Genomic DNA, 26019 nt, shown 5'->3' with positions numbered 1-26019 from the left:
TATGAAGAGGGTTGTGTGTGTACTCAAACCAGAGAAAGGTGGGGAGCTGCCTTTTTCCTGTATTCCCAAAGGGTATTGTGTCAGGAGATGGCAACCATGTGATTAGATACGGAGCAAAAAGGGATTGGCTGAACCTGGCAGTTGTGTTGAGCTCAGCAAGCTTTCTCTCCCTGTCTTTTTTTCAGCATCGTTCTGTGATCCTGTAGCTGACAGCAACAGTAGCGTCCATGGCCTATAAGCACAGCATTTCAATTCTGTGCTGGCATCTGCAATAGCCAGGAGCTGATGCTGATCTTCGTTCCTGCTGAATTCATACGTGATAACTGGTCCCTGCTTTCCTGTGTCTTTCAGGACCTTTGGAGATTGAGGAATGCAATTCTGCCACCATGATGGAAGGTAAGCTTCTATCCCTTGTAATATTTTAAGCCTTCGTTCTGAACTGCCTGACCAGTAGTAAGTCTGGGGCTTTTGTCCAAATCAGCAATTGTGCTCTGTCAGGAGAGCTCAAGCGTTCACATTTTTAACTCTTTTTTTTTTGTGGTCAAACATTGATTTCTATTGTGCTTTAGGTAGCAGCTAAAAGCAGATGACCCTTATGGGTCCTTGAAAGACTCGGTGTCCTCCTCAGTTTTTTGTACTGGTTCCTGAACTGCATATTTGTTGCCCATAGAAGAGTTTAAAAGGGCTGCTATAGCGGTGACATTTCTTAAAGATTCTTGATTGTAGGGGACTAATCCAGATTTGGATGAAAAATGATCTAACAGGTGAATTAAGATCAATTGCAAACTACAATTCTGATTTAAACAGAGGGATAGTATTTCCAAATACTTGAATATATATTGCAGTGAATTGGAAACAGTATAAGCAATTAATATGGTGATACTTACATTAGTGTGCCAAATGTTCCTGTATCATACATTGAGACTGTCAGGCTTGTGTGTGAATATTATTATATTTTATTTGCATAAGGTGCATTAACTTTAACATAATGAACAATATTTCAGTCTGCCAAAATGGCTGAAATTATGCTTTTAGTGTTAACATAAACTATCTGACCAGGACTGCATGTTAATTTGAAGTGAAAGTGATGTAACCAATTAGATTGTTTTTTAATCAGTCATGTTCAATTTGAGCCTAGATTTTTATGTACAGCCATGGAGGGATGAACAGAAATGATGATCCTCTAAACCTCTTTGCGAAGGCGGTTTGAATATTGTAAATTGAATGCTGGAATATTTTCAGCATCCCTGCTGCATGATGGCCACCTCTGGGTGGGGTGGGTGGGTACCAAACAACACTGTAAGTAATATAGTGGCTTTAAGTAGTATTTGAGGGGCAGCTAGAGATGGGCTACTGATTAGTGCTGTGACATGGAATGATGATAGGTTCTAAGTAGGAAATTAACCTCTTCTCCAGCCACTGATAAATGTTGTTATTGTTAGTCAGAATTTGGTATAACACAGTTTCAGATATAATGAAAATGTTTTAGAATTGGCTGCAGCTTTTATTCCTGCTGAATCTTTTGTATTATGCAAAGAAATGTTAAATTGTTTACTAGAAACTTCCACTTAATAGAGATTAAATAGTAAAATATGATTTTGTGTCAGTTATCAATAAATCAATATCTGCTACACTTCTAACTATGATAAAAACATTAAACATGAAATGCATTGCAGCCTAATAATTTATGTTTTGCCAAAAATGTAAGCGTATTTAATTACAGTAGGGCTTTGGAGCATTGCTCTGTAATTTGGGCTGGAAATATATTTACAAATTTTGAAATGAAATGTTGTGTAAACTGAAAACTTGCTGGTCTTCCTGAAATATGGATCTAATTGCTCCCAAGAAGAAAAACAAAACTGTTCTAATTGGAGAGTGGAATAAAACCTACATTCCAAGCAGAGCCAGACAACAGCCTTCTGCATGTGGCATAAAGGGTTAACGGCAAAGTACTTGTTTATTTGAAGGGTTCTGTGTCACATTGTATATTTGTAACCCTGTGCAGCTCATTCTTTCCCATGTTTTTCATTCCAATGGATAGGTGATAGTACTACAATAGGCCCAATGTGGCTCTTTCTGTGCTCTAATTTATATGCACAAGATTTGTTTTAAGTTTTTGGTGTGAACAAAACTAAAGTAAGTTTTGTGAAAAAATTATGGAGGGGAAAAGTTTAGCTTTCCAGTGATCGATTGTTTGGAGATAAAATATTTCTCAACACAGCAAACGTGTGTCTTCGTGCATAAGCATCTTTGGGAAAGGGGCTAAGGGCTAACCAAATGCCCCGCAATATACAATACTCCTTCCTTGTGGCTGCTCTGAGAGGAAAAGTTACACCAATACCAATCTGTATTGACACATGCAAGAACTGAGCCAAGGCAGGTCTCCCTTTATTTTTCTTTACCTGCATGGAGAGGCGCTCAGCATTTCCCCAATCCCCATAGTGGACTGGCTGAGATTGGAATCTTGCACTGTGTGGTGGGCTTCACATACCCTGTTGTTACTCCAACAAGTTGAATCACTGCAGTCAGGGCAATGCGCCTTTTATACCGCAACTGTATTTTGAGTGATTATAGTTCCCATCTTGATTAAAGGTATATGCTTGTTTTGTTTGATAAAATATTCTACTATTTTCCAAATAAGCAATTTTTTAAAAGAAATAGTCGAAACATATAAAGGTAAATTTTCATCTTCACCATCTGGTCAGTAATGTGGCAGAGTGAATCGCCTGCTCATTGTAGAACCCGCTGATTTTCATTCCACTGATTTCAATGGAATGAAAATTTGAGGGGTTCTACAATGGGCGGGTGATCAGCTCCACCAGATTACTGCCTGGGCAGTGAGCCGACAATTTACCCCTATAATATTTATAACAGAAAAGCAGAGATGTAAAGCAACTCTGGTCGATTTCAATGAATTCAATTGGAAAGTCCAGTAAAATCAAACTGTTCCCGTATAATCATGATATAGCTGTCTTTCGCTTTGAATTCCAAGTTTCCAGTGATTCTAGGTGTAAATGTGAAACTCCTGTTGAAGGTGTCTGAGGTAAAATTCCACTCCTTTTCTGGATGAGCTTTTGTTTCTTAGCCATCTCAGTAGAATTAATATTTGTCCCTCATGAATTGACAGGATTACATATAACTTTTCATTAAGCGCTGTTGAAACAGGGGAACATATTTGGCAACTCTACATATGCCTACTGTTGCCAGCGAATCTTAATGGTGCCTTTGAATTGCCAGGTTGTTCCTCGTTGTAGATTTGAGGTTGGCAGTAAATCAACAATGTAAACAAGGTGACACATTACCAAAATACGTGGCTTCTGCCCACCGTTTGAATGGTACCATAAATCTACAGCTCACCCTTGGCACAGGAGCTCATGTTTTTCTTGGGACACCAACAGGTTGAGCAACTTAAACACTCATGCTCACACAGGCCAGAGAGGGAGGCTTATAGAATGGTTGTGGAAGGTAACTGCCCAAAAAAGCAGGCAATAGTTGTTTTACTGTTGATCCTGCCACGCAATAACCAAGCCACGACATCAAGGCAATTTCTACTGCAATGTCAGAAAACGATTCTCCAATATAAATATATAGGAGATGGAGATCATAGATGCATTTAAAGGGAAGCTAGATAAATACGTGAGGAAGAAAAGAATAGAAGGATATGTTGATTGGGTGAGATGAAGTAAGATGGAAGGAGGAACCGAATAATTAGAGCGGTAGAGAGGCTTTAATCTAAATAAAGGGAGGGAGAGTTCAGGTGGGGCGAAGTTTAGATTGATAAAGAGATAAGACAAGGAAGTAGTACAGGAAAGTGATGGGGGTAATGATAAACAGTGTGTCAGGAAGGGACAGAGCATACAAACATAAGAGTGCAGTAGCAAATGGGGCCGGGGTAGGAAAGAATGGTAAAAAGACAAAATTAAAGGTTCTTTATCTGAATGCACACAGCATTTGTAATACGATAGATGAATTGACGGCACAAATAGAAACAAATGGGTATGATCTTGTGGCCATTACAAAGATGTGGCTGCAAGGTGACCATGGTTGGGAGCTAAATATTCAGGGTTATATTGAATTGGGGACAGGGACTCAATAAAATTAACATAAGTAAAACAACAGTAATAAAGAAAATAATAGCACTAAAGAGTGACAAATCCCCAGGACCAGATGGTTTCCATCCCAGGGTTTTAAAGGAAGTAGGTGAGCACATTGCAGATGCCCTAACTATGATCTTTCAAAGTTCTCCAGATTCAGGAACTGTTACTCTAGATTGGAAAATTGCACATGTCACTCCGCTTTATAAGAAAGGAGAGAGAGGGAAACCAGGGAATTATACACCAATTAGCCTAACATTTGTTGTGGGGAAAATGCTGGAGTCTATAATTAAGGATAGGGTGACTGAACCCCTTGAGAATTTTCAGTTAATCAGAGAGAGCCAGCATGGATTTGTGAAAGGTAGGTAGTGCCTGACAAACCTGATTGAATTTTTTGAAGAGGTGACTAAAGTAGTGGACAGGGGAATGTCAATGGATGTTATTTATGTGGATTTCCAGAAGGCATTTGATAAAGTCCCACATAAGAGACTGTTAGCTAAGATAGAAGCCCATGGAATCGAGGGAAAAGTACAGACTTGGTTCGGAAGCTGGCTGAGCGAAAGGCGACAGAGAGTAGGGATAATGGGTAGGTACTCACATTGGCAGGATGTGACTAGTGGAGTCCCGCAGGGATCTGTCTTGGGACCGCAATTATTCACAATATTTATTAATGACTTAGATGAAGGCACAGAAAGTCTCATATCTAAGTTTGCTGATGACACAAAGATTGGTGGCATTGTAAGCAGTGTAGATGAAAACATAAAATTACAAAGGGATATTGATAGATTAGGTGAATGGGCAAAACTGTGGCAAATGGAATTCATTGTAGGCAAGTATGAGGTCATCCACTTTGGACCAAAAAAGGATAGAACAGGGTACTTTCTAAATGGTAAAAAGTTAAAAACAGTGGATGTCCAAAGGGACCTAGGGGTTCAGGTACATAGATCATTGAAGTGTGATGAACAGGTGCGGAAAATAATCAATAAGGCTAATGGAATGCCGTACTTTATATCCAGAGGACTAGAGTACAAGGGGGCAGAAGTTATGCTGCAGCTATAGAAAACCCTGGTTAGACCGCACCTGGAGTATTGTGTGCAGTTCAGGGCACCGCACCTTCGGAAGGACATATTGGCCTTGGAGGGAGTGCAGCCTAGGTTTGCTAGAATGATACCCGGACTTCAAGGGTTAAGTTACGAGGAGAGATTACACAAATTGGGGTTGTATTCTCTAGAGTTTCGAAGGTTATGGGGTGATCTGATCGAAGTTTATAAGATATTAAGGGGAACAGATAGGGTGGATAGAGAGAAACTATTTCCGCTGGTTGGGGATTCTAGGAGTAGGGGGCACAGTCTAAAAATTAGAGCCAGACCTTTCAGGAGTGAAATTAGAAAACATGCTAGCTCAATTGCTAAATTTAAATCTGAGATAGATAGCTTTTTGGCAACCAAAGGTATTTAGGGATATGGGCCAAAGGCAGGTATATGGAGTTAGAGCACAGATCAGCCATGATCTTATCAAATGGCGGAGCAGGCTCGAGGGGCTGAATGGCCTACTCCTGTTCCTATATTCCTATGTTCCTATTTAACATTTTGGAAGGATAGGAGGTGGGGTAGCACTGTTAATTAAGGATGAAATTGGTATAATAGTGAGAAATGATCTTGGCTCAGAAGATCAAAGATGTCAAGTCAATTTGGGTGGAGGTAAGAAATAGCAAGGGAAAAAAATCACTGGTGGGGGTAGTATATAGGCCCCCTAACAGTAGCTACACTTCAGGGCAAAATATAAATCAGGAAATAAGGGGGGCTTGTAAAAAAGGTAATGCAATAATCATGGACGATTTTAACTTTCACATAGATTGGACAAATCAAATTGGCAAAAGTAGCCCTGAGGAGGAGCTCATAGAATGCATTCGGGATTGTTTCTTAGACCAATACATTGGGGAGCCAACCAGAGAACAGGCCGTTTTGGATCTGGTAATTGGTAATGAAACAGAATTAATTAATGATCTCAAAGTAAAGGATCCCTTGGGAAACAGTGATCATAACATGATCGAATTTCACATCCAGTTTGAGAGCGAGGATCTTGGGTCTGAAACTATCATATTAAACTTCAAAAAGGGCAATTACAAAGGAATGAGGGCGGAATTGGCTAAAGTGGACTGGGTAAACAGATTAGATGGTATGATGGTGGTTAAGCAGAGGCAAACATTTAAAAAGATATTTTATGACTCGCAACAAAAATATATCCCTGTGAGGAGGAAAGACTCCACAAAAACAGTGAAGTCAAGGATGGTATCAGGTTAAAAGAAAAAGCATACAACGTGGCAAAGATTACTGGTAAGCCCGAAGATTGGGAAAACTTTAAAAACCAGCAAAGGATGACTAAATGAATAATAAAGAGGGGGAAAATAAATTGAGAGTAAACTAACAAGAAATGTAAAAACAGACAGTAAAAGCTTCTACATGCACATAAAAAGGAAGAAGGTAGCTGGAGCAAACATTGGTCCCTTAGAGGATGAGACTGGGGAAATAATAATGAAAAACAAGAAAATGGCAGAGGAATTGAACAGATATTTTGTATCTGTCTTCACAGTAGAAGACACTAATAACATACCAATAATAGTAGATAATCAAGAGGCAAAGGGGAGGGAGGAACTAAAAACAATCACTATCACTAGAGAAAAAGTGCTAGGTAAACTAATGGGTCTAAAGGCTGACAAGTCCCCTGGACCTGATGGCTTGCATCTGAGGGTCTTAAAGATAGTGGCCACAGAGATAGTAGATGCATTGATTGTAATCTTCCAGAATTCACTGGATTCTAGAAAGGTCCCAGCGGATTGGAAAACTGCAAACGGAACACCCCTATTCAAGAAAGGAGCGGGAAGAGAGGAAGCAGGTAACTATAGACCAGTTAGCCTAACACCTGTCATTGGGAAAATACTAGAATCCATTATTAAGGAAGTAGTAGCAGGACATTTGGAGACTCATGACACAATCAAGGAGAGTCAACATAGTTTTATGAAGGGGAAATCGTGTCTGACAAATTTATTAGAGTTCTTTGAGGAAGTAATGGGGCAGGGTGGATAAAGGGGAACCAATGGATGCAGTATATTTGGATTTCCAAAAGGCATTCGATAAGGTGCCACATAAAAGGTTACTGCACAAGATAAGAGCTCATGGTGTTGGGGGTAATATACTGGCATGGATAGAGGATTGGCTAACTAACAGAAAACAAAGAGTCGGGATAAAAGGGTCATTTTCAAAATGGCAATCTGTAACTAGTGGGGTGCTGCAGGGATCAGTGCTGGAGCCTCAACTATTTATAATATATATCAATGACTTGGATGAAGGAACAGAGCGTCTTGTGGCCAAATTTGCTGTTGATATAACGATAGATGGAAAAGCAATTGCGAGGAGGACACAAAGTGTCTGCAAAGTGATATTGACACATTGGGCCTGATTTTAGCAGGCCTGCAGGTTTCCGGCGGGTTGGGTTTCGGGTGCGTGGCCTCCGCGCCCGGTGAAATTAGTGGGTTGCCCGCGCGATCGTAGCAGGCAATGCACTAATTGGAGCCACTTACCTGCTCCTCCGGGCTCCGCGCTGCTGGTCTGCGCGTCGGGCGGGCTGCGCATGCGCAGTACGATCTGTCAGCTGGAGGCTCTCTACTTAAAGGGGCAGTCCTCCACTGACAGATGCTGCAACCAATGGAACATATTACAGCATGGAGCAGCCCAGGGGGAAGGCTGCTCCCAGTTTAATGATGCCTCACCCCAGGTATCATCAGATGGGGTGAGGAGGAGGGGGAGGACAGAGACCTTCCACCCGGCGGGCGGGAGGAAGCGGCCTGCCTCTGCCACCAAGAAGGCCTGGCTCGAGGTGGCAGAGGGGGTCACCTGCGCCACCAACATATGGCCCACCTGCATACAGTGCAGGAGGCGCTCCAATGACCTCAGTAGGTCAGCCACAATGAGAACACGTAGTCTTTCCCCTACACTCCGTCTGCCACAACACTGCCCCCACCCCACATCTCCTTCGGCACCACCAACACTACTTTGTCACATCACCCCTCATACCCACTGAAACCCCATCCTCATCTTACCTGCACCTACTCACCTCGCCAGTACTCACCCGCCACTAACACGCAACCCAATCCTCATACAATCTCATGGCTCTATCCCATACTCACCCTCTCGTGCATCTCTCTCACGGCCAGCCTCACTCAACCTGCCACCACCTGTGCTGCAGCCACAGGGCACGCATCGCATATGTGCAGTAGGCAGCGTACGGCAAACGTGTCGTGAGCATGAAGGGGATGCACAAGGGTGTCTGAGGGTTTGCCATGGGTGTTACCTATATTGAATTTCAGAGCAACAAACATCACACATTATATTGGCACCACCACTGCCATGTCTCCGCGAATCCTGTCTGTTGTGTCCAATAATGCCCGCTCCTGGATATCACTATGAGGACCAACCACTGATGCCACCCATTGTGTTACTGCAGAGTAGGTGTAGGTGTATTTGCAGGGCTCTTCCGCGCAGACGACTGAGAGACATCGGCGGTGTACCCGGCTGCACCCTGGAAGGATGCGGAGGAGAAGTTGTGGAGGGCAGTGGTGACTTTGGCAGCGACAGGTAAGCAGATGGTGCTGGGGCCAGCCAGGAGCAGCTCGGCATGAAAGAGCCTGCAGATCTCCACGACTACATGTCGAGTGAATCTGCGCCTCCGTGTGCACTGCTGCTCAGAGAGGTCCGGGAAGCTGAGCCTCGGTCTGTACACCCTGTGCGGAGGGTAGTGCCTCCTGCGACGCATCTCTCTCTGCGGTTGCCCTCCCTCCTGCTGTGCAGGTGGGTGTGCCACAGCACCGTGTTGGGGGGCTCCACATCTCCGAGGCGGACGGCGTGGACTGCGAGGCCGCTGGGGCTGGTCATGCTGTTCGTCCTCCGAGGATGTCAACGCACCACCCATCTGGCAGGTGTTGGTCTGAGGGGTTGTGCAGGGTAGGTAGGTGGTACCTCGCACTAGAGCTGCGGTTTCACGTCGGTCTGTCCTCTGGCTTGGCGGGGGGTGGTGGAGGGCAGGGGTTGCCCTACGTGACGCGGTGGCCTCCTGCGTGGGTGAGGGCTCTCCCACCCGCTGTGGAGTGCACCTTGGCAGCTGCCACAGGCTGCTGGCTGGAACACGCCTGGTTGGAGAGAGACTGTTTCCCCCAGTGTGTGAAACTCACTGCCTTGAAGCTAATATCCCACACTTCCTGTTTTGATAGCTGCTTCAGCTCATTTAATGACCTCAACAAGCAAGGTAAGTACTCTCAAGTGGAACCCCGCTGGCTTTAATTGCCTGCGGGATTCCCACCAGCGGGGCTTGCGCACGCAGCCCCGCACGTCAGCGCGGCACTCGGAAGTGGCTGGGATCTCGGCGCGATCCGGTCACGTGACTGGATATCGGGATTTTCGGGGCCCCCCCCGCTGGAAACCCGCAGGAAACCCGACGCTAAAATCGAGCCCATTAAGTGAATGGGAAAAAATTTGGCAGATGGAATATAATGTGGGAAAATGTGAAGTCATCCACTTTGGGAGGAAAAATAAAAAAGCAAAATATTATTTGAATGGGAGAAATACTACAAAATGCTGCGGTACAGAGGGATCTGGGTGTCCTCGTACATGAAATACAATAAGTTAACATACAGGTGCAGCAGGTAATCCGGAAGGCAAATGGAATATTGGCCTTTATTTCTAGGGGAATGGAGTATAAAAGCAGGGAAGTCATGCTACAACTGTACAGGGTGCTGGTGAGACCACACTTGGAGTACTGCGTACAGTTCTGGTGCCCTTATTTAAGGAAAGATATACTTGCATTGGAGGCAGTTCAGAGAAGGTTCACAAGGTTGATTCTGGATATGGAAGAGTTGTCTTATGAGGAAAGATTGAACAGGTTGGGTCTATACTCAATGAAGTTTAGAAGAATGAGAGGAGCTCTTATTGAATCATATAAAATTCTGAGGGGACTCGATAGGGTAGATGCTGAGAGGATGTTACCCCTCATGGGGGAATCTAAAACTAGAGGGCATAGTCTCAGAATAAGGGGTTGCTCGTTTAAGACGGAAATGAGGAGGAATTTCTTCTCCCAGAGGGTCATGAATCTTTGGAATTCTTTACCCCAAAAAGCTGTGGAGGCTGTGTCATTGAATATATTCAAGGCTGAGTTGGACAAATTTTTGATCAGCAAGGGAGTCAAAGGATATGGGGAACAGGCGGGAAAGTGGAGTTGAGGTAAAAATCAGATCAGCCATGATCTCATTTAATGGCGGAACAGGCTCGAAGGGCCAAATGGCCTAATCCTGCTCCTATCTCTTATAGTCTTATGGTCTAGGCTCATGTGGAGCATAAACATTGGGCCGAATGGCCTGTTTCTTTGTTGTGCATTCTATGTAATTCCGTGTCGAGGTTAACTAGGTCATCAGACGTTTCTCGGGTCTCTGGGCCATCAGTCGGTGACTGATGAGTTTGATGTAGTAATTCACATGCCTTCTCACACTAGCTGCAGTTTGGATTGTTATTTGGTGCAGCCATTGTGTGGTTTTGCAGATTTCCTGTGATCTGCTGCACTCTTTTTCAGCTGTTTGGTTTTGAATTGAGAGTTACCAGCGTGCAGGGTGATGCGGCATGACAGTATATTGAGTGTCATTTCCTTCCGTTCTTCGGTAGTGAGGACTTTCAATAGGGGAACCATCTTGCAATATGGTCGTTGGTGGGGGGTGGTACGGATAAAGGAAAATCATCAGGGAAATGCAATCCACCTGACAAATGCAGTCCAATGTTAGTTGAGGAGAGGCCTGAGGCTGAATGCTCTGTACTCTTGTTTCAAAAAGAAGATAAAAGAAACTGATGAGATGAAATGAGTCTTTTTCACATTTTATTTTAAGGAAGACAAAAAGGCCACATCTTTGGGAAACAGGACCTTGTAGTTGCTTGCATTTTCATTCAGAACAAGGATCAGAGCACAAAATATTCTGGGAAAAATATCCAGCATGATTATATAATTTTTAATAATTTTAAGGAGATTGGGGCTAGTGTGAGGAATTTGTCAACTATTACTCAGCTGAAAATCTCCCAAGCCAATAAAAGATTCTTCACAAAATATCTTTTACCTACATTATCTAAAGTCACAGGGGTAAATTCCGATTTCGTGTCCACATAGAATATGAGTATCTGTTAGCCCTGTAAGCTCTTTGATGGCTAGGTGGTGTGTTGCAGATGGTAAATGGGGCAGTCGTCATCTAAATGGAGCCAAATACTACATAATTTTGTGGACATTAAATTTTTGTGGAATTTAAAACTCTCATCCTTGTGTTCAAACCCTTCCATGGCCTTGCCCCTCCCTATCTCTGTATATCTTGTGTGTCCCCCACTTCCTTTGCCCCACCATTGGTGGCCATGCCTTCAGCTGCCTAGGCCCTAAGCTCTGGAATTCCCTCCCTAAACCTCGTTCCCTCTCCACCTCTCACGCCTCCTTTAAGACGCTCCTTAAAACCTACCTCTTTGATCAAACTTTTGGCCACCTGTCTTTCTTTGGCTTGGTTTCAATTTTTGTCTGATAGCACGCCTGTGAAGCACCTTGGGACATTTTACTTCGTTAAAGGTGCTTTATAAATGCAAGTTGTTGTTGACATCATCAAGCATCTAAATGCTTATTACATAGAAATTAAAACACAGAAACAGAAATTATAACACACAAACAGGCCATTCGATCCAACCAGGCTGTGCTGCTGTTTGTCCTTCACACAAGCAATAGCACTAATCCCAAGCACGCACTTAGTTCCCATATTTCTTTTATTCCCCCTTACATTCAACCACCTATCCAACCTATTCTGAAAAGTTAACAGGTCTCTGCTTCAATCATTAACTCCAGCAGTGCATTCCACAGCCTCACAACCTTATGTGTAAGAAAAAGAAAGTTTCTCCTCCCCACCGTCCTAAATCTCTTACATTTAATCTTGTATCTGTGTTCCCTCATTCTAGACCCTCTCAACTACAGGAACAGTCTGGTACCATCTCCTCTGTTCTATCCCTTCATAATCTTAAACACCTTTATCAAACCATCACATAATCTCCTCCATTCTAAAGAAAACGGGCCCAATTTTTGAAAGATTGGATTAAGAGAGAGAGAGAAAAGGAACAGGAAGGAAAAGTAAGAAAAAATTAAAAATGTAAAAATATCTAGGAACAATTTACTACCTGCAGGAATGAAACAGTTTCAATTGTTTGCTTTCTGGGCCGGAGAGATTGAATGACATTGCAGAAACATAAATCTCCTTTCTAAAAGGGTCCTTACATTGTTAAGTACCAGCACTAACCTTCTGCAATGAGTTTAATTTGTATTTACTGCGCAAATGCAGCAATTTCTTTAAACCCACGGAGAGGTTGAGGGCGAGTTCCCGTTTTCGCGAGGCTAACGACAGAGTGGCACAAATTGTCCAGCAATTTTTGGCGATTCGCAACTCACGGGGTATCTCTTCCCTGCCACAAGTTGTTGGGTTATCTACACACTAATGATGGCGTGCACAATAAACTAGCCGTTATTTTCCCAACAAATTCTGGGCCAATCATTCACACACTGTGTTCTGATCTCAGGACTATGACTGTGGGAATGTGGAAACCAGGTGCTTCTTGTGCTGGTTCAGCAGCCATCTTCAGAGAGGAATAAGTGAGACGTAGAAGCAGGTAACCTGACCAAACCTTGATGCATGGAGTGCAGAATGGACAGAAAATAACTTTACAAGACTGTATTAAATAATTCTCTTCCAGAAACTCAAACAGCAATTTAAAATATTTCATTAAAAATGCTATTTAAGTAACTACTGATAGGTAAACTGGGTGACTAAAGAATCTGCCCTACCAAGCAAGCAGGTTACTTGGAGTGGATCTTTACAATCATTGTCAAGGCTACACTTTTTGCCAGTATTACTAAAACCCTCCAATTATTGCCAGCTAATAAACCCATGACTTTAATGGTTTCTATCTGCAAGTATTAAGGGAAGGTAGACTACTGATGCGATTGTCCAGGCAAATATAATATATTAATTCTTAGTATAATGGTCTTTGTGTATCACATAAGATCATTTTTGTCTTGTGTATTACAAGTAAAAGCTTGTTGATTGATAGGTGATTCTTTCATCGCCAGTCTCCTATATCTCTCTTCCTTACTTGTTGTTTTTCTCTCTTTTATTGATACTATTATCGTTATCGTTCCTCTGAACTTGCCTGTCTTTCCTCCTAAGCTCCAATTATGCTCCAAATACTATTAGTCATCTCCCATTCTAACTCTTTTTCCCTCAAGCACATCAAACTGTGGAACTCATTACCACCCTCAGTCTTTACTTCCTTCAACAATCTTTAGGCTTTTAAAAAGCAAAGTTTTACATAGAATTGCATAGAATCTACAGCATAGAAACAGACCATTCGATCCAACTGGTCAATCCTGCTGTTTATACTCTTCACGAGCCTCCTCCCATTCTAATTATCTCTTCCCACCCTATCTCCATATCCCTCCATTCCCTTCTCCCTCACGTGTGCATCAACCCTCCTCTTAAATGCATCACTAATTCAACCGCTCTACCTGACAGTGAGTGCCACATTCTCACCACTCTCTTGTGTAAAGAAATTCCTGCTAAATTCTTTATTTGACCTGTTCGTGGCTCTCTTATATTTATACCCCCTTATTCTGGACTCACCCACAATTTCTCCACATCCACCCCATCGAACCCCTTCATAATTTTTAAAGACCTCTGTAAGGTCTTCTCTTAGTCTTCTCCTTTCCAGGGAACAAAGCCCCAGCACGCTCAATCTTTCCTGATAGTTGTATCCCTCAATTCTGGTAACATTCTTGTAAATCTTTTCTGCACTTTCTCCAGTGCTTCAATATCCTTTTTGTCGTATGGAGACCAGAACTGCATGCAATACGCCAAGTGTGGTCTAACCAAGGTTCTATATAAATTTAACATTATCTCCTTGCTTTTTTAAATTATATTCCTTTAGAAATGAACCCCAGTACTTCATTTGTACTCTTTCGGGCTTTATCAACTTGTGTTGCTACTTTTAATGATTTATGTATCTGTAATCCCAGATCTCTTTGCTCCTCTATCCCCTTTAGTTTCTTACCTTCCAAGAAATAAGTGGCCTCCTTATTCCTCCTAACAAAATGAAGCACCTCACATTTCGTTATATTGAACTTCATTTGCCATTGATCTACCCGCTCTGCCCGCCTGTATGTCTTTCTGTATTTTGATGCAGTCATCCACATTATTAAATATACCCCCAATTTGGTGTCATCTGCAAATTTTGACACCATGGGCCCAATTTTGAAATGGTGGCGGGTTGGCAGCAGGGGGGTTGAAGGTGCGCGTGGCAAACCCGAATAAACAAAATTTAGCATTTCCGACGCAACCGTAACATAATTGATGGTGATTAAAGTTCTTTCCGGGTTTCGCGCCTGGCAACTAGCCTGATTAACAGGCTGGCTGCCGACAGGAGCTGCAACGCGAGGGGGGAGGGTGGGGATGGGGGGAGAGAAAGAGAGAGAGCGAGATGTCATCTGGCACTGGAAAGAAAGATCGGGGGGGCAGGGGGAGGGTGGAAGATCGGGGTGGGGAGAGTGGAAGATCGGAGAGGGAGACATCGGACGTTGGAGCAGGGTGGAAAGGTAGGTTGATTTTGTGTTTTAACGTCGTGCAATGGTTTTTTATTTAATTTATTTCGTTTCTTTTTCCCTGATCCGGCCGTTCATGCCTGGTTTCACCAGGCGTGAATCAGAAGCCGTGGGAAAGCCGCCCAAGTAAGTTTAAAAATCGTTCTAACTGCCTAATGTGTCAAAAGTAAAGTGCAGTAAGTACCTCAATGAGGTACATTTGGCTCTTTAACGATCATCCCTCCGGCTTTAATTGCGACGGGACTTCCGGATTCGGGACGCCCGCGCGCACACAGGTGCGTCTGTGGGGAACTCGGAAGTTGGCAGGTTGGAGCCGGCTTCTGAACCCGCTCTGCATTTCTGCAATTTTCGCAGCCCCCCCCCCCCACCCCACCCCACCCCCACCCCACCCCACCCCCAACGCACCTGCAATTTACGTGTAAAATCTAGCCCCATACCTCCAATTTCCAAGTCCAAATCATATATGGTGAACAACAGTGATCCCAGTATGGATCCCCATGGAACCTCATTTCTTATTTTCTACCAGTCCGAGAAACTTCCCTAAACCCTACCTTCTGTTTTGTAGCCATCTTTCAATCCATTCTGTTACCTGCCCTCTGACCCCACATGCCCTGACCTTATGTGGCACCTTATCAAATGCCTTCTGAAAGTCCATGTATACCACATCCACTGCATTGCCCTTGTCCACTCTTTTTGTTATTTCTTCAAAGAATTCAATAAGGTTGGTTAAACATGATCTCCCTTCTAGAAATCCATGCTGACTTTTTTATTATATTCTCCATTGTTTTGTTGTCTCATATTTTAGCAATGATTTTAATATCTTTCCTACCACTGACATTCAGCTAACTGGTCTATAGTTCCCTGGATTGGTTCTAACTGCCTTTTTGAAGATAGAAACTACATATGATATTCACCAGTCCTCTGATACTGTTCCTTTTTGTTTTATATATTTTTATATATGAATACTAGTGCCTCTGTTAGCTCCTCCCTAGTTTTTTGATTATCCGTAGGTGCGATTCAGGGCCTTGTCCTCAAGTTTGGCTATTTTGTCTAGTATCTCCTTTTTTTCTATCTTAATTGACCTACTGTTGTTATTTCCTTTTGTAAACCTCAATTTTTACTGAAGAGGCTAAGTATGTATTCAGTATCTTTGCAATTTTAGTATCATCTCCTTTGAGTTTATCTTGCTTATCCCCTAATCGCCCCATCCCTTTCTTAGTTCTCCTTTTGTTACTTTTGTGCCTATAGAGTACTTTAGTATTTCTTTTTATATTCTATATTTTTATTTCATATTTCCTCATTGCCTTCTTAATTGTCTTTTTATCCTCTTTCCTAAGCTCCCATTTATTCCCTTTTATCATCTCCTTCATTGTTTATGTACTTTGCGTTTACCTTTTTGTTTGGATTCAGTTTTATCCTCACTTATTTATTTTCTGCAGCACCTCATTCTTGGTCAGTTTGTTCTTATTTTTAATGGAATATATTTCTCCTGAATTCTATTGGTCGCTTGACATGTAAGCACTTGACATATCTGGTCATTTCTACTACTGTTTTCAACCTGGGCGGTGTCCTATGCCACAAGCCTAGCTTCTCAATAAAAATAGGCGTCTCTTCTTACTGTGAAGGCCGTACAACAAAATTTGGTGAGAACACTGATAGTTTCTGGTGATGAGTATGGAAAAACAGGTGGCATTAGCAAATTACAAACTTGAACATCAAAACCTTAACCAAAGGAAAATAAAACAGGAGAATAAAAAATGGTTGAGACTGTATCTATAGATGTAACAAGCACCCAACCATTATTTTCTATATTTGAGCACTAAAGCCATATGTTATATATAAGGGCTGATATTGTGATGACTGAAGTGCTGGGACCCTGTACTGCCAGGTGCAGAGGCCTCAGGCCTATATTGCACTAAGTGGGCTCAGCACAGCCCAATGTGACTAACCAGTGTGAGGGTAGTGGGAACCTTTTTGAATATTAAAATATTCAAATTAGGTGGACTCGCCATAATGGAACTGGAGTGCATGAGTAGAGCTCCAGGACCCGAGCTTGATTTCCAATGGATGCTGAAGGCTCAGTAAGGAGAAGAAGTGGCCCTGACAGCACTGTGCTGGTACCACATTATCAGCTTTGTCATTTGCTTTGTATCGATGAGGTAAACTTTAAAAAAATATATTTTTCTCAGCCAGAAAGGTCTCTCCACGCCATGCAATTTTATCCAGATGAGAGGATCAGAGTGCCAGCTGCTCTCAGTCCTCTGCTAATATTGGTCTCTGGCACTGGGACATATATGAAAGTACACCTCAAGAATATCTCTCTGCCCTCGCTCTTTCACCTGTTCTTTCATTTTCCTCTTGCTCTTATTTGTCTCTCTCTCATAATCGTCTCTTGTTCTCTCATTTTCCTGTCTTGCCCTTTTATTTTTCACTTATTCCCAATGAATCACTCTCCTAATCTCCCTCTCTTTTCTCTTTCTTTCTCTCTCCTCTTTTTTTCTCTCTCTCTTTTCTCTTCCCCTTCCCCCCCTCTTCCTTTTCCTCCCTCTTCCTCCCTTCCCCTCCCTCTTCCTTTTCCTCCCTCTTCCTTTTCCTCCCTCCCCCTCCCTCTTCCTTTTCCTCCCTCCCCCTCCCTCTTCCTTTTCCTCCCTCTTCCTCCCTTCCCCTCACTCTTCTTTTTCCTCCCTCTTCCTTTTCCTCCCTCTCTTTCTCTCCTCTTTCTTGGGGAAGGATCTAACTTATACTGCTCCAAGTGCTGTTGTTCTGAAGTGCCTTCTAAAACTATGATTGATATTGGAATATTAATCCAGTTTATTGTCATTTCTACCTCATGACAGTCATTTTTTCTGCAGTATAATTCATGCAATGCCTTTGAAGAACTTTATCATGTCAGTATTCAAGAAAAGGCAAGAAGACTCCCTTTGTGAGTTGGTAAAGGTAATGTGTAGCTGACCCTCACCAAACTAGAAGGTCCCAGGTTCAGTTCCCATCTCTTGCTGAGTTCACCACTCTTTGCTGGATCTCGCTACCCCTGTCCTTTTTTTAAAAAAGGAAACATTTGCCAGAATTACTGCTACTAATCCCTATCTAGAGATCATTGCTGATGGTGCACCTGCATGGAGTTAGGGTGAGGAAAATAATGGGCCTGACTGTGATGCTTTCACTGCCAAATAGTCTGTTGACAATCATTGGCTGGGCTCATACATGCAGATTGCCCGCTTGTGTTGGATACTGTAGAATATCTGGATCCATGGAACTGTACCTCAGCAGGGAGTTAGTGCTTCAGGATAAAATCAGCATGCCAGTAGCATAATTATAAGAATGTCAAAAGACCGATCCTGATCTCAACCACCATACGCACAGGTGCACTTTGCAGGAGAGGTCACTGGATATCAATAATAGGCAGTGTAGCTGATGTTTTTCTCCTTGTCTAGACAAGGGATACTAAGAATATTCTAGTGTCTTGCATTGTTGCCTCAACTGAGATCTGCTGCCTATTGGCCTTGGAGGGAGTACAGTGCAAATTCATCAGATTGATAACAGGGCTTAAAGGGTTAAATTATGAGGTCAGGTTATGTTAATTTGGTTTGTATTCCCTTCAGTCCAGAAGGTTGAGGGGTGATCTAACTGAGGTGCTTAAAATGATAAAAGGGTTGGATAGAGCAGATACAAGGGAACTATTTCCTCTGGTGGGGGAATCTAGAACAAGAGGGCATAATCTTAAAATTAGAGCTAGGCTTTTTAGGAATGAAATCAGGAAACACCTTTTCACAAAAAAGGGTAGTGGAAATCTGGAACTCTTTTCCCCCCAGAAGGTGCGAATGCAGGGTGAATTGTAATTTTCAAGATTGAGATCAATAGATTTTTGTTAAGTAAGGGTATCAAAGGATATGGAGCAAAGGCAGGTAAATGGAGTTGAGTTACAGATCAACCATGATCTAACTAAATGGCTGAACAGGCCCGAGAGGCTGAGTGGCCTACTCCTGTCCCATGTTCCTATATTTTTATGTTCAACCCAGACCAGTGATTGAACTTTGAATCCTCCTGGTCTGAATGACTGTGTACTGCAGAGCACAGTGCACTTAACAACCAACCCACCAGAAAACCCCTTGTTGAGTACTTGTTTATTTTAGAATCATTTAAAATATATCTACAAACCTACCAATAGCATAAGATTTACATTTTTGCTGAATGAATATTGTTGAAAGAACCTCTCGAGACTAATGGTAACAAAATAAATACTTCACAGCCTACTGCATGTTTCTATCATTACTGCAATGAGAAAAGGTTTGTCAAACATTTGTTGTGAAAAGTGTGTCCCTTTAAGAAGTGTTTGAACATAATCTCAGGAATGTTGTTCCCACACCTAGCTTCCTATTACGGAGCAGAGCTATTATAGGGATTTCTAGCTCCCACCTCTCGCCTGCTGTATCATCCTATTTGTTTACCATTTGTTTCATACAGAGTTAGACTCATTATCACATCAGTCCCTGCACCTGATCCTGGATGAATATGGAGATTGGTGGAGATTAGCCCTCTGTGCACATAGTACTCAAATATTTCTTGTTCTTGTGTAAATGGAACATTAATACTTTTTTCCTCCACGAGTCCCAAAAGGGCCAATAGATGACCAAGGTTACTAAGGCTCAAATCACACAGAAAAGCTTGTTTAAAATATTTTGTAGGAAAAATGTCAGGTAGACTTTTTGAGGTGGGCAAATAAAAGCTGATTTCATTATCCAGATGGGATTTAAATAGTTATACAGACATTGTATATCTGTATAATGTTTGTGTCTGTTAGAATATTAATGTAAAATAATTAAAAAGAATCATTAAAATCTTGGGGGAAAATAGTTAAAGATACATTGGGGCCCAAAATTCCACCCTGGGCCTGGCATAACTTCTGGAGAAGAGTCAGAACCCATGGCGGAACCCAGTTTCACCGGGATTCAGCTTTACAGCGAGGAGGCCATAAATTTCCAGTGGGGTGTGTCTGGGGGAGTTCCTGGCTTCCCTGGGAAATTCCATCAAGTACACTCCCGACTGACCCAACAGAATCCACACCTTCTCAGAACAGACGTAGATTTTGTTATGGGCCCAAACTGCTTCAGGTAAAAGGTCATCAGTCGATCCTGCAGGTGAAAAATTACTTTTGGAGGCTGAGCTTGGTGCCCCCTCAGGCAAAGAGGAAAAATTTCCCATTTACCTGCCCTACCCAATAAGGGCCTCTGACTTCTTCATATAACAGCAGGGTGCCACTCTGATTTTCTGGGACTCTCCGAGTGGGTGCCACTGATGCACCCTTACACGTGTGAGCCACCCATTGTGATTTTACAGAACAACCTTTTCCTGGTGTTAGGGATGGGACTTTCATCTTTGCCCATGGGCATACTTAAGGCCCACTCCGGCGCACTTCCACCGGCAGAGTGGGCCAATCAAAATTTTGAGCCCATTGACTCTTTTCCTCACTTTCTCATTGTCCTTTGTTCTAAATTAAAGAATATTTAATTAAAGTATGGACACACATAGACTGCCACTAATGTAGCTAGGCAGGTATCTTATTTTGTCAGTTTGTAGCAACTTGCAGCAAATATCGAACATATGAACAATGATGCACAAGAAAAGACCCACTGGTCCACCCAGCCTGTCCCACACAATTACGATATCTTGTGCATCACAATATATAGACGCCCCACCCCACCCGAAAACCATGAACTCTCCTGGGAGAGGCGAAAAACCAAATAAAAACCCAGGCCAATTAGGGGGGAAAAAATCTAGCAAATTCCTTTCAGACCCCCCTTAGGCGATCGAAACTAGTCCAGGGCATCACTCTGGTCCTGATGGGCAAACTTAGAACTTTTTTTTTCCTTCTCTGTAGCAATTTCTTGTGTTCCTTTTTTGTTATCTGTTCTATTGCATATAAGGAAACAGGAATATCACTCTGATTTACCCAGTTACAGCTCAATACATAAGAACATTCAAAGAAGTTCTTCGGAATTTGAATTTTACTGGGAATCTAATTCACAGATAATTCAAACAATTTCTGCTCGGTATAATGGATTTGGAGGCTTCAGTGGAACATGGAAAGCGTGAGAACTTAGGAATTCTCTCTCCTCCTTTAAGACACTCCTTAAAACCTACCTCTTCGAACAAGCTTTTGGTCACCTGTCCTAATATCTCCTTCTTTAACTCGGTGTCAATTTTTGTCTGATTACACTCCTGTGAAGTGTCCTGGAACGTTTTACTATGTTTAAGGCACCTTCTACATGCGAGTTATTGTTGAGAAAATCTCAATGGACTAAAATTGGACAAGAATGTAAAAATTGAATCTCACATTTAAAAAAAAATTACTTTCAAACGGGAAACTGTGTGACATATTTGAAAAGGACTAATAAGTGTTTGCAGCCTCCCAACTGTCCACACAAATAGCAGTAACTTGACCTTGGTAAGGAATGTGATGGTCCTGCTGTGAAAAGAGTGAGTCACAACAGAATGGAAAAGAAGAATAAACACAATAAAAATAGATTATCTGTAATTGCGGATCACCTATTTGTATAGCTGCTGAAATGTGTATAACTCAGATATTGATTAGCTAGATTGTATTTTCAGTCTGTACACTTTAATCTACAAAATATATAAAAGATGGAAAGAAAATACAGATTCATTTTTTTTTCTGTCCACCCCCTTATTAGACATGTGAAGTTGCCAGTCAACAGAGAATCTATTCTCTATAAAGATGTAGAGAACTTCCAATTATATAAGTTACAAGGTAACTTGTAAGGACAAGCTACAGCTTATCATTGTAGCAATGTTAGTTTTATATATGATATTTATAAAACGAACAATGGTACTTCATGTTTTGATGTATGTTGTTTGTTTTGGGTTGTCCAAATTTAGAACTAAACTTCTGAATAAAAATGACCAGCTGTCCTATTGACAGCATTGAGTCTGACTGTGCATGTGTACACCTTAGTCCCACTCGCTCAATATTTCATGCAAGTTATTCCCCAGAAGTGAAAGGTCAGTGTAATATCTTACTATTACCACTCAGTCCTCCATTAAGGAAGGGTGATTTTAACCTAACCCATCCGGCGGGAAACTGACATGATCAGGTTGCCGCCTGACTTTACTTTCCATTGAAGTCGATGAAAAGTCAGGCGATGTGTAAAACGGGCAGCCAATCTGATTGTGTCAGGTAAGGTAAAATTACCCCAAGGTCTTTAATTCTGCATTAGACGCCATCTAATTAACATCAGAACATGGTATGCAAAAAATAAACAGCAATGGGTAAATAGCCAGTAAACTGGGTCATTTACATAGAATTACATTGAATTTTACAGCACAGAAACAGGCCATTTGGCCCAACTGGTCTATGCTAGTGTTTATGCTCCACATGAGCCTCCTCTCACCCCTCCTCATCTAACCCTATCAACATATCCTTCTATCTATTTCTCCCTTATGTACCTATCTAGCATCCCCTTAAATACATCTATGCTATTCGTCTCAACCATTCCATGGTAGCAAGTTTCACATTCTCACCACTGAGTAAATTTTTGGTTTGGTTTGTGAATATTCAAGTTTGTGAATATTTTTTTTTAAAAAGAAAAGGCAGCACAGTTGCATGGAGGATAAAATGCCCCTATATCGGTCTCACAATTTTCATTGCCTTGTCCCCAATTTCTCTGCAAAATGAGAGAGGGAACTTTCTTTTGTACTGGAGCTTCAGGACCAAAATTAAGTGGCATTAAATTGTTTTATTAAAACTTATAATCCCAGCAATATTTTTATACCTGATTTGGTTTTTAGCAAATTATGTAGAGTACAGGCAGGCTATGTGGTTTATTGGCAGTGCATAAAGGGAATGTGAGTTCAATCATCGATGGGAGGAAGATATTGTGCTTGTATTCCATAATCGCTACATTGTGAGTATCGATCTGATTCCTGGCAGTCTAGTTATAGAATAGAAAGCTCCCCTGATGACAGCTTGCATTTATATAGTGCCTTTAATGTAGAAATACGTCATAAAACGCTTCATAGAAGCAAAATCAGACAATAATCATTGCCGGGTTAAAGGAGATATTAGAATGTGTGACAAAAAGCTTGGTCAAAGAGGTGGGTTTTAAGGAAGGTCTTAAAGGAAGAGAGGGAGATGGAGAAGTGGAGGTTTAGGGAGGGAATTCCAGAGCATAGGACTCAGATGGCTGAAGACATTTCCAGCACTGGTGCGGCGAAGGGACCAGGGGATGCACAAGAGGCCAGAGTTGAAGGAAGGTGGAGTTTTTGGAGGGTTGTAGGGCTGGAGAAGGTTAGAGGGACGAGGAGGAGTGAGACTATGAAAGGATTTAAATACAAGGATAAGAATTTTAAATTTGAAGCATTGGGGGATCTCGAACCAATGTAGATCAGTGAACACAGGGGTGATGGGTGAGCAGTACTTGGTGTGGGATAGGATACAAGTAGCGGAGCTTTGGAGGAGCGGAAGTTTATTGAAAAGTAGAGGATGGGATAGGAAGCATTGAAATAGTCGTGTCTGCAGGTGACAAAGGCATGAATGAGGGTTTCTGTAGCAGAAGGGCTAAGGCAGTTGTGGAGGCAAGTAATGTTATGGAGGTGGAAGTAGGTATTCTTTGTGATGGAGACAATATGGAGTCAAATAGGACGCCGAGGTTGCAAACATTCTAGTTCAACCTGAGGCAGTGCCGGGGAAGGGAATGGAATCTGTGGTGAGGAAACAGAGCTTGTGGTGGGAAGGGAGAGCTCCCTTGATGACTCAACTGGTAAATGCACAGCTCAATGTAGTACTGAGGCGTACAGGCCAGAACGGTTCGATCTATCTGTGCTGAAGCAGCTGAGGCACCACTACAGTTGGCTTTAGATCTCCAAGGCCAAAGAAGGGAGAAAAAAAAATCAGCCAGTGTTCCTGCTCTTGATTGCTGTTCAATGATCCGTGCTAGAAAGTATGCATGTGTAAGCATAGGGTGAAGAGAGTATCAAATAGCCCAATGACAATCACTGTCTAAACTCACCTGATTATCTGAGAAAGGTAATGGAGGGTGGTTAGCACTTGTAGAATTACACTCCAGCTCGAATTAGTGGCTTCAGGAAAGAAGGGGGATAAAATGGAATAGTTTTGGCTTTGACTTCAGACAGTACAAAGATTCAAATCTTGGATCTCCCAACGTTTGAATGCTTATAGTAGACCAGTGGAAGAGTTGATGATCCGACAGCTAAACTTGATAGAGAGCCTCGGAGTGGTCACAGTTTTAGGAGTGTAATCAATAGGAATATGCTTAGTCTTGATAACTAATTTTCATACTGGAGGTGGAGTAAATCTGTTACCAATTAAACTCTGGAGCAAAATCAGTCTTGAAAATCTGATTGGAAATCGCTAGAGTTTATCTCTGTGCTGGCAGGACTCCAGAATAAAGAATCTCCAGGTCTCATCCTCAAAGTATTGCATCTAACAGACATGATTTTTACTTGTCATTATAGATGCCATTAGGGTGATATCAGCTGTGCTTGACACCACCCTACTGATATCTGTCCACTGTCACACAGTTATGTATGATCAGAGCAGCACCACTGTGTCATTAGTATAACTAAGGCAAGCTCTGCAGGTCTCACTAGTCCCCCAGAGAGAGATTTCTGGAGTCTCCTTGGGCACCAATGCAAATATGGCATTCAAATCTGATCAGGACTTAAACTGGAAAAATCACAATTCCTCCAAATGAGATCAAGAGAATCATGACGATAATGACATTACTGTTATTTCCAAAGGTTTATAACTGTACAGATTTTTTAAAATAATGTAACTTTACCGAAACATACCAACAGAAATATGCAATTGTTTAAATTTGATTCACAATGTTATAATATTACAGATTAATATTTGATATTTTAATACTAACTTCTGTATAAAAATGAACAAAATGAGATTTTAAAAAAATCATTCTCTTGATGTGGGTGTTGCTGGCAAGGCTACCATTTATTGCCCATCCCTGGTTGCTCTGAGGTTGTTCCATGAACCTTTGGTAGTGGTTTGATACAACTGAAAGTATTGCTAAGCTACTTCAGAGGGCAATTAAGTGTCATTGGTGCAGGACTGGAGTCACAGGACAGCAGGTTTGTATCCCTACAGGACGTTAATTAACCATTTGAGCTTTTAAGACAAACTGATAGCTTCATGGTCACTTTTACTGATACCAGACTTTTATTTCCAGATTTTTAAAAACTGAATTTAAATTCTCAACTGTTATGGTGGGATCTGAACTCACATTCTCTGGATTATTAGTCCAGGCCTTTGGAATACTAGTCCAGGAGCATAACCACTATGCTATAGTACCTATATCATCCTTGTTATATAGTGATGAAAATAAGACTGGCAAGTTACACAGGAAAGATTCTGAGTTTTGTTATTATAAAGGTGTATCTACACAGAATTGGTTGAGATTTTGCATGTTTGGCACATTTCCTTTATCATATTACTGCATAACTGTTAAAAGCACACTATTTAATAAAATCTCACGTTTTAACTATTATAATCCAGTTGCTGTACCCTTGAACTGGGGAAGTAAAATGGAAACACAATTATGAATGACCATAACCAAATAATCATAGACACTCACTCTCAATGTGAATATGGTGCCCCAAATGGATCAGAATCACAAATGAAATAGACTCACCTCATCATTTTGACTACATGCTGAAATTTTATTATCTCAAATCAACCCACACTTTGACACCCAGGGCAATGCAGTTCAGAAATTATATTGAGTCAGATTTAATTTTTAAGTAAAGCCTTGGGAAGAAGTCCGCTGATGGAAAGGGTTGGAAGGCACCACAGCCAAATCTAATAATGTCTTTACCTGACCCACACACGCACTCACATACACTTACACTCTTACCCTCTCTCTCTCTCTCACACACACACACACACACACACACACACTTTTTTAGTAGGACTTCTGGATAAGTCACCAGGAGCAGAAAGCCTGTCTAATGCTTTTTTCTTTTTCTCCTGACCTGGAGACATTGAAGTTAATTGTAACATCACCACTGCTACCCTTGCTGACATCAGTAAACCCAGCACAAAGCACAGATTGAAGCTGGGACCCTGCTGGCCTGTATGACTTGGCATCAGACCAAGCAGGGCTAATTACCCACTGGGCAATCAGAGGCGATTCACTGATTCATTCATTTACTGATTTTTAAAGGTATA

At 41.9% G+C, this 26019-nt stretch overlaps 1 protein-coding gene across 1 annotated transcript in view; it reads left to right on the top strand.

Moving 5' to 3' along the window:
• The first annotated feature begins 373 nt into the window (after nucleotides 1–373).
• The window catches only part of sgip1a (SH3GL interacting endocytic adaptor 1a), a 163438-nt gene continuing 137792 nt past the window's right edge, over nucleotides 374–26019 (top strand). Inside the window, exon 1 of the mRNA XM_067990376.1 lies at nucleotides 374–396. Within this exon, the coding sequence (XP_067846477.1) occupies nucleotides 387–396 (10 nt within the window). The 5' untranslated portion in view covers nucleotides 374–386. The remainder of the gene's footprint in view (nucleotides 397–26019) is intronic.

Source organism: Heptranchias perlo, chromosome 9 (assembly GCF_035084215.1).
Source record: "Heptranchias perlo isolate sHepPer1 chromosome 9, sHepPer1.hap1, whole genome shotgun sequence".
Lineage (NCBI taxonomy): Eukaryota > Metazoa > Chordata > Chondrichthyes > Hexanchiformes > Hexanchidae > Heptranchias > Heptranchias perlo.
This window is presented reverse-complemented; position numbering and strand designations above follow the sequence as displayed.